We start from the raw sequence: 9,664 nt of genomic DNA, 5'->3' as shown, positions 1-9,664 counted from the left end.
TTCATATTTTTTAATTTTATAGTTTAGTATTTTTAAAGCAACAATAATGGGAACACTTTCAGTTTTCTGTATTGTCAAACTGAAGGAAACAACAGTGGAGTCAATACAACTGGCAGTTTCAAAAGTCACCTTGGTTCATTACTATCATTGTTTCTTTTGCTGTGGTGGTGGGGGTCTGTTCTTAATGTTCTTGCACTTGGGAATGTGTCTCTCAGCCACCTTAGGTGCAAATTGACGGGTGCAATAAGGGCACAGTTTGTAGTCTGGGTTTTCCATGGCAGGTATTGGGGGAAGGTCTGAAGCTTTCCCTCCTTTGGAGATTACTCGCTGGACTTCACGAGCCCTGCGCAAAGTCTTGATGAAAGATTCATGCTTCTGTCGCCAGTTGCTTTGCTTAGATACATTACCGATTTGCTTGGAAGCCTCAGAGCACTGGTTGGAAGTTTTTTTCTGTAGTGATAAGGAGAAGTAGAGAAACCATTAGAACAAGCTGATAGCCAATATGATGTTCCTTGATACGATTTTTGCCCTGTGCATGGAAGACAGGATAGTTCTAATACAGTAAATTCCCAATTCCAATTGGACATCAAACCACACAATGTATGTGAAGACCAACGTTTTACTGGTTGGACTGAATGATTACTGCTTTTAAAAGTCATGTCATCTTGCTCGTGGGCCCACAGTGGACCCAAGCCATTCACTTTGCTTAATTCAAGTTATTAGAACATTGTCACTGGAGCATAAATGTTACTAGTTCTCTTGAATTATGAATATTTAAGTTAACTTGGCAGTGAAATTAGACATATAGTCTGAAACAGAAAACCTAATTACATTAGCCTTTGCTATTAATGACTCTTAAGTATGAATGGCTTTTTACTGCCATGAGCTCCTGACTATAATGCTATTTTGTCATTATGACTTTTAGAAATTGGTTATATATGACTTATAGTTACATGTTCTCCTATAGTAACTTGATAGTTCTGAGCGCTTGTTATTACATCTTCAGCACTGCTCATTTGTGTGTGACAAAAGAGGTCAAATAATTTGAAGCCTATACTCTCTAGACCAAATTTCAGAATCTTAAACTAAACTAACTGAGATTTCATGTTTCTTCCTGGAATCTTATCTTGCACCTTCTAGAAATTACCTTATCTGTAACTACATTTAAATATCTGAATGGAAGTTAAGAGGTGTTGAAGGCACTTAAACAGCTATCAGAAATTCTCCTTGCCTTCAGGGGGAATGTCTTCTCAGCAATACAAGGGGTATGCAACTGAGAAAAAATGATGCAGCTAGGTTGTTAAAGCAAAGGAGAAGTCAGGCTAGTCAGCACTTATATCAAGGACTGCATGAAAACAACATATAAACAAAAGAAAAAAAACAGTATGCATATATTAAGCAAGTACGTGTATTACCTGAGATATATCTGAGCCCTTTAAGAGATGATAAGTTTCCAGTTCAGTGCCTTTTGCTCTAGCTTTGCTCGAATCAAACACCTTTCTCTTGGAACTGTGATTCTTGCTGCATATGCTAACATGTTTTTCTAGTCTGGAGCGATAAAGTCTCCGCCCACAGATCCTGCACTCTCCCCACTCCTCCACATTGCTTGGAGCCTCCATATGTAATGGATCTGCTGCCAAATGGCCAATCTGTCCTAAAGGTGTTGCAACTGAAACAGTTAGGTCATGTACAGGAGTCAGTTCTGGGCTACAGTGGGGTGTATGCTCTCGAATTTTACTGTTGCTGGCCACCAACCTTTGTTTTTTTAGCTTTTCTATATGGTGTGGCTGAGAAAGCCGAGCAGCTCCCACTGAGACCATGGAACTCTCAGAAACATGTGCCTTCTGAGAGGCACGTGACTGGGTCGTAAATCTCGAAAAACAACCCTGTGCCATGCCTGCTGCTTTCCTCTCAGGAACCCATAGAGCTCCTCGCTCCCTTCTTGCTTCCGCTTCAGCCTGCTGTCTTTCCCACTGAATTCTTCGAAGCTCGTCTTCTGTTCTCCTCAGCTTTTCCCTGAGAATGGCCTCCTTGCGCTGGATCTCTTCCTCCAAGCTCCGTCCAGCAGCCTCCAGCTTTTGAATGTAACCCGACTCTGCCCATTGTGGATGAGAAGCTGTTTTCTTAGATTCTTCAACAGAAGGGGCTCGCATTCCACCATGCTGAACCTTGACTGTATTCAATCTTCCTTTTTTCTCTGAGCTAGTACCACTAGGAGTCTCTCTAGCTGAAGAACTGGGAAGATTTGTATCCCCTGCTTCATGGTGAAAGACAGGTTTAAGTGGATATGCCCTGTCCACACCTTCTCTCCGCTTGGTTCTCCAGTGAGAGGGCAATGTGCCAGCCTGTCCCTTAAAATACCAGTTGCAGGGCCCAGCAGAATAGAAACCTGCTTTCTCTAAGATCAGCCGAGTACGTTCTGCAGGCTGAGAACAAGAAGACTTGTGCCCTTTTTGGACATGAAGATCTACCTGCTTCTTATCTTTACTGCACAGGAGCTGTTGCTGGATGTTCGTCCTCAGATGTTCCAGCTGTGACTGTTCTTTGAGAGCTTCTGAATGACATCTTTCCTGGCTTGTTCCAGGAAGACCTGGATTGCATGCTGTTGGATCCATATGTGAATACGCAGTCAGCTGCAACTGAGCCATTCAGCGTTTCCAGGAAAGCCTGGGGAAAGCAAGTTACATACATACTATGATTGTGGCCTGCATTATTACAGAGCTTTAAAAACACCCCTTCAAGCAAGGGTGGAAAATACTCAAAATCACTTTTCACAGTTGCTATGATATCACTTGTACTTTGAACCAACACTATCTTCCAGATTGAAATAAAAAATAGATAACAGTAATTATATCTATATATATATATAAATGCTCTGTGCGTAATGAGTACCTTAAAAACAAAAACATTACGGGGCCAAATGACCTCAAATTTGGCAACAAAACTCACAACCCAAGGAGTGACCATCACTGAAAACCCCCCACAAAAAACACCTTCAAAAAAGGAAGAAGACAGCACACCTCCCCTGCCCCCCTCCTCATGCTGAGGACAGCCAACAAGACCACCTTACTTCACCTTCCCTTTGCCTTTGGAAGGTGAGGTGGGAGAAGGAGAAGCAACCTAATGGCCAAGGGAGAGTGGCGGCGGGGTGGCTCATATGCCGTGGCGTCAAAAGGAAGAGGAGGAGGAGGAGGGCTCCGAAGCAGCAGAAGTGGCAATGGTTGCTGCTCCCTGCATGTCTCTTGGCCCCTAACTAACACTAAGGCAAGGGATCAAAGGGCATAGGCAGAGGAGAAGGAGGGGGAAAGAAAAAAGAGGGAGGCAGGCCACACTGTGCACATACTCTGTCTCCCACACACACACTCCCACAGCACAAGGGAAGGAGGAAGGTGCCATGATGGGGATAATAGGGACACACGAAACTGACATTGCTTGGAAAGGAGCCCCAAAGACCATCCAGCCCAACCTCATGGCCAACCAGTTGGAAGGGAGCCTTAAAGACTATCCAGTCCAACCCCCTCCTTCCCTCATTTTTCCTTCCCCTCCCCCCTTTCTCTACTTTCCTTCCTTCTCCTTCCTTTACTTCTTTCCCTCCCTCCCTCCCTTCCCTTCTTCCTTTCCCTCCTTCCATTTCCTTTTCTCTATCACTCCTCCCTCCCTTTCCTTTCCTCTCTTCCCTTCCTCCCTTTCTTTCCTTCCTTTTTCTCCTCCCCTCACCAGCTTCATCCTCCTTTATTAAATCTACAGTAGATGCACCCAAAGTCACCCCTTCCACACTGCCATATAAAATCCAGATTATCTATTTAGGATTGGATTATATGGCAGTGTAGACACATGCACACGTGCACGCACACATATGCATGGATGTTGCAGAACAGATAGGAAGAGAGGAGAGAAGAAAGGAGGGAGGGAAAAAAGGAAGGAATGAAGGAGGGAAAGAAGGAAGGAAGGAAGAAGAGAAGGAAGGAAAGAAAGAGGTACCGAAGGAAGGAAGAAGAGAAAGTAGAAAGGAAAGGAAAAGGTAAGGAAAGGCAGGAAAGAGGTAAGTAAGTAAGTAAGTAAGGAAGGAAGGAAGGAAGGAAGGAAGGAGAAAAGGAAATAAAAAGTGAAAGAAGGAAGGAAATGGAAGAAAGGAGACAAAATAAAAAGTAGAGAAAGGGGGAGGGAAGGGAGGAAAGAGAGAAGGAAGAAAGGATAAAAAGGGGAAGGGGAAGAAAAAGGGAAGGAATAGGTAAGTAATGCCCTTTCATAATAGTCCAGATATCTACCTCTACTTCGAAAATTCTTACTATAGGCCACAGCAACGCATGGCAGGGCACAGCTAGTGTGTGCGTGTAAATAAATGCTCTGTTCGTTTTGAGTGACATCATAATTCAAAATCCGCTGGACGAATTGCTGCCAAATTTGACCACAAGACATCTAAAGCAAGGAATAACCATCACTCAAAAAATTGATTTTGCCATTTGGGAGTTGTAGTTGCTGGGATGTATAGTTCACCTACAGTCAAAGAGCATTCTGAACTCCACCAATGATGGAAATGAACCGAACTTGGCACACAGAACTCCCATGACCAACAGAAAACACTGGAAGGGTTTGGTGGGCATTGACCTTGAGTTTTGGAGTTGTAGTTCACCTACATCCAGGGAGCACTGCGAACTCAAATAATGATGCATCTGGACCAAACTTGGCATGAATACTCAATATGCCCAAATGTGAACACGGAGTGTGGGGAAAAAATACCTTGACATTTGGGGGTTGTAGTTACTGGGATTTATAGTTCACTTTCAATCAAAGAGCATTCTGAACCCCATCAACGATAGACTTGAGCCAAACTTCCCACACAGAACCCCCATGACCAACAGAAAATACTGTGTTTTCTTGTGGTCTTTGGCAACCCTTCTGACACCCCCTTGCAACCCCCCCAGGCGTCCCGACTCCCAGGTTGAGAAATGCTGCCTTAAGGCCATCCAGTCCAACTTCCTTCACCAGGGCAAGAAAACATAATCAAATGCCTCCTGACAAAGAGCCATCCAGCCATAGATATAGATAGATATATGTGATACACACGCACACAGAGACACACACATATGTATATGACAGATATAGTCTCATAGATTTGAAAGGGACCCCTAAAGATGGACAATAATATGTTGCATGTTCCAGAGTAGGCAAACCAGACAATCTCTACATCAACACTGACAAAGAAACAACAAGGAATACTGGGTTGTTGTAGGTTTTTTTGGGCTATATGGCCATGTTCTAGAGGCATTCTCTCTTGACGTTTCGCCTGCATCTATGGCAAGCATCCTCAGAGGTAGTGAGGTCTGTTGGAACTAGGGAAATGGGTTTATATATCTGTGGAATGACCAGGGTGGAACAAAGAACTCTTGTCTGCTGGAGCTAGGTGTGAATGTTTCAACTGACCACCTTGATTAGCATTTGATGGCCTGGCAGTTGTTTGATGTTGTTGAATGTTTTTATGTTGAATGTTTTTATATTGTGTAAATGCTATTTTAGATTGTAAGTCGCTCGGAGCACCTTGGTGGAGAGCGACTAATTAAGAAATAAAGTGAAGTGAAGCGATGTGGCATGTTGGTGCCTGGGGCAATCTTTTGTTGAGAGGTGATTAGATGTGCCTGATTGTTTCCTCTCTGTTGTTTTGCTGTTGTAATTTTAGAGTTTTTTTTAACTCTAGTGAACAAGAAATACTGTTTACCCACAAGCATAAAGAAATTACATATATGAGAAACCAACACTTTCTAATTATTTTCCAGATCTCCAGACTGGGCCACAGCAATGCGTGGCAGGGGACCGTTAGTTCCTAAATTAATAATAATAATAATAATAATAATAATAATGCTACCGGGCTCAATTCAAAGTGCTGGCGTTGGCCTATAAAGCTCTAAACGGTTCTGGCCCAAGTTACCTATCCGAACGTATCTCTGCCTATCAGCCCACCAGGACCCTAAGATCTTCTGGGGAGGCCCTGCTGGCGGGGACGAGAGACAGGGCCTTTTCTGTGGTGGCCCCCCGGCTGTGGAACGCCCTTTCTATGGAGGTAAGATCAGCCCCCTCGCTAATGGTGTTCCGAAGAAGATTAAAAACTTGGATGTTTGGACGGGCATTCGGTTAAACAGTGCAATGAATGTGATGATTACAGGAATGGAAATTTGGACGACGGATTGGATCACGACTCTAGTTATGAGATGCATTGTGTTGTCTATTGTTGTGTCAATATTGTATATTATGCTTTTATGGTTTTAAATTATATATCGTTGATTGATTCTTATCCTTGTTGTAAACCGCGTTGAGTCGCCTGTTGGGCTGAGAAACTGCGGTATACAAGTAAAGTAAATAAAATAAATAAATAAATAAATAATAATAAAAACCCTGGAGGGCCCAAGGAAGGAAGGGGCCTGAGACTGTTAGGAATGGTGGGAGTGAAGTCCAAAACCTCTGGAGGGCTCAAGTTTTCCCAGGCCTGGTATATATTGCAAATAAAGCCAGCCAAAGGGTTAAGACAGAGGTCTTCCCTCAGGGATGACTTACCCCAGTGCGGTTCGTTCAAACGTACAGCAAGAAAACGGGCGTTTGGTTCTGGCCTCTGGTTCTGAAGAAACGAGCCCTGGGTTTGGCAGGAGCCTCAGGTCGCAGTTATGCTAATTTTCGTGAAGTGGAGGTGACGTCTCTAGTTCAAGGGCGCTCGCACTCTGGTGTGTTTACTATCGAGAGCCATCTCGTTCAGGAGGCAGGCGGGCAGCGAGTTAGAGCATCGTCACACAACGGAAGCGTCCTCTCCTAGCAACTGCCCGGAGGGCTTACCCGCCACCGATAACGAGGAGACATGGATCTCCTGCCTCGAAACGCCGCGAGGCCCAAAGAGCGGCCACGTCGCTATGGCAACGTGTGCTAGCGCGCCGCCACGCCCCCTCTCCCTGCTTCCCTCCGCTGCCGCGCCAACCTTCTGACCCCGATTCTCTGGGTAGGCTGTTTACCTCTGTTGCCTAGCAACGCTCACGCACATGCCGCCTAGCCATTCCTGTTCTGCCTTTTTACGCGAAGTGCCAATCGGGCCTGTCAGGCGCCGCTGGACTACATCTCCCATAATCCCTTGACGCTCACTGTAGTGGCAGGGGAGACTGGGAGTTGAAGTCCATTTGGGTTGGACTTGAACTTGGATGTTCAAACAGGCATTTGGTTAATTCGGTGCAATGAATGTGTTGATTACGGATTGGTAATATGGATGATGCAATTGGACCACGATTTTAGTTAGGAGATGTATTGGATTGTGATTTTGTGATTTCGTGTAATATTGTGTATTATGTTTTTTATGGTTTTAATTGTATACTGTGCACTGTATATTTTGTTGTAAACCGCGTTGAGTCGCCAGTTAGGCTGAGAAACGGCGGTATACAAGGACAGTAAATAAATAAATAAATAAATAAATAAATAATATATGTAATTTCTTTATGCTTGTGGCGGTAAACAGTATTTCTTGCTGTTTCTTTGTCAGTGATCTCATTACTACTCTGGAACATGCTACTCTCCGAACGCATCTCCTCCTATGAACCGACTAGGACACTAAGATCATCTGGGGAGGCCCTGCTCTCTGTCCCGCCTGCATCACAGGCACGCTTGGCGGGGACAAGAGACAGGGCCTTCTCGGTTGTGGCCCCTCGGCTGTGGAACGCCCTGCCTGCAGATATCAGATCGGCCCCCTCCCTGCTGGCGTTTCGGAGGAAAGTGAAGACCTAGCTGTTCAAACAAGCATTTGATTAAACAATGTCATTGAACATAGGAATGGAATAATGTATGATGAGACTGGATTCTGATTTTACTGTTGAGGCACTAATGATTGTTATTCTGATGTTTAATGATTTATGTTACAATTGTTTTTAATTGCCCTATACTTGTCTCGTGATGCTTTGTATCGATGTTGTTCGCAGCTTTGAGTCGCCTGAGGGCTGAGAAAAGCGGTATATAAATAAAGTAAATAAATAAATAAATACTGCTCATTGGAGGGAAGAATAGTAGAGGCCAAGATGAAGTACTTTGGCCACATCATGAGAAGAAAGGAAAGCTTAGAGAAGACAATTATGCTGGGGGGGAAGGAAGAAAAAAGGAAGAGGGGCTGACCAAGGGCAACATGGATGGATGGTATCCTTGAAGTGACTGGATTGACCTTGAAGGAGGTTGGGGAGGTGACGGCCAACAGGGAGCTCTGGTGTGGGCTGGTCCATGAGGTCACCAAGAGTCGGAAACGTCTGAACTAATGAGCAACAAAGAGGTCTCTTTCAGATCTTTCAGTGGTGCACATCTTGTTACATCCTGAATCGATTACTGCAACGCACTCTATGTGGGGCTGCCTTTGAAGACTGTTCAGAAACTTCAACTAGTCCAACGGGCTGCAGCCAGATTACTAACTGGAGTAACATACAGGGAGCACGCCACCCATTTCTTGTGTCAGCTCCACTGGCTACCAATCCACTTCTAAACTAAATTCAAAGTGCTGGTTTTGAGCCATAAAGTTCTATACGGTTCTGGCCCAGCTTACTTGTCCGAATGCATCTCCCACTAAGTCCCGCCTTGCAGTTTAAGATCATCCAGGGAGGCCCTGCTCTCGCTCCCGCCAGTGTTGCAAATACATCTGGCGGGGACGAACGACAGGGTCTTCTCGGCTGTAGCCCCCTGCATGTGGAACTTGCTTCCCAACGAGGTAAGATTGGCTTCATCCCTCCTGTCTTTTAGGAAGAAATTTAAGTCGTGGGTCTAGGACCAGGCTTTTGGACAGCAGGCATAAATAGCACTTTGGATATGGAATTAGACTGGAATGGTGATACAGCGGTTAATACTATTTTTATTGTTTTAATTAATATTCTATTTATTGTTTTAATTGTTGTTATATCGCTATGTTATATTTAATGACATCAAATTGTGCCAAATGTAAGTTGTCTCGAGTCCCTCTTTGGAGGTTGAAAAGGACGGGATATAAATGCTGGAAATAAATAAATATAGGCACTAGGAACATCTCTGAAAATTCCCTTTTTAAAACCACACCTCCTCTAAGATCTGTTGAAAAAACCCAATTTTCCTAGTTTCTAACAAGACCTCACAACCTCTGAGGATGCCTGCCATAGATGCAGGCGAAACGTCAGGAGAGAATTTTAATCAGTTTTCATCAGTTTGTCTTTTTAATCACTACATGTAGCCTGCCTATTATTATTGTGCCTGTGCATATTTTTTAATATTGTTATGTATTCATATGTTTTATGCAACTATGATTTTATTGTTTATTGTTCGTGTTTTCGGTTTGTGTTTTTGGTTTTTCTTTATTGTAATTATCATTTGGGCTTGGCCTCATGTAAGCCGCTCTGAGTCCCCATTGGGGAGATGGTGGCGGGGTATAAATAAAGATTATTATTATTATTATTATTATGGAACATCGCCAACAACCCAGTCTATTGGATGTTAGCAATTGGGAGAGTTGAAGTCCAAAATACCTGGAATGTGGGCCAAAGTTTGGCCATGCCTGATATATAGTATATTTGTGTGTGTATGTATATACCAGGCATAGGCAAACTTTGGGCCTCCTTCCAGGTGTTTTGGACTTCAACTCCCACAATTCCTAACAGCCTCACTTCCGGACTACGGCTTAGGGAGGGGC

At 44.0% G+C, this 9,664-nt stretch overlaps 1 protein-coding gene across 2 annotated transcripts; it reads right to left on the bottom strand.

The window, feature by feature from the left end:
* On the bottom strand, positions 1–6,959 carry ZC2HC1C (zinc finger C2HC-type containing 1C). 2 transcript variants are annotated; one of them, XM_060758479.2, is made up of 3 exons: positions 6,550–6,959; positions 1,416–2,667; positions 1–450 (listed from the first exon to the last, which is right to left on the bottom strand). In XM_060758479.2, the coding sequence occupies exons 2-3, from the start codon at positions 2,646–2,648 to the stop codon at positions 145–147; spliced, it is 1,539 nt and encodes a 512-aa protein (XP_060614462.2). In that variant the 5' UTR covers positions 2,649–2,667; positions 6,550–6,959; the 3' UTR covers positions 1–144. The 2 variants fall into 2 exon arrangements, with proteins under 2 accessions (XP_060614462.2, XP_067318993.1); XM_067462892.1 differs by lacking the exon at positions 6,550–6,959 and having other exon boundaries at positions 1,416–2,808.
* Between the last annotated feature and the right edge of the window lie 2,705 nt (positions 6,960–9,664).

Source organism: Anolis sagrei, chromosome 1 (assembly GCF_037176765.1).
Source record: "Anolis sagrei isolate rAnoSag1 chromosome 1, rAnoSag1.mat, whole genome shotgun sequence".
Classification (NCBI taxonomy): domain Eukaryota; kingdom Metazoa; phylum Chordata; class Lepidosauria; order Squamata; family Dactyloidae; genus Anolis; species Anolis sagrei.
The sequence above is the reverse complement of the archived record's forward strand: the minus strand, read 5'-3'. Positions and strand labels throughout refer to the sequence as shown.

Coding starts and splice junctions, on each gene's coding strand:
- ZC2HC1C (XM_060758479.2), bottom strand. CDS start 2,648: ATGGCTCAGTTGCAGCTGACTGCGTATTCACATATGGATCCAACAGCA. Junction 451..1,415: donor AGGGCTCAGATATATCTCAG/GTAATACACGTA, acceptor TTATCACTACAG/AAAAAAACTTCCAACCAGTG.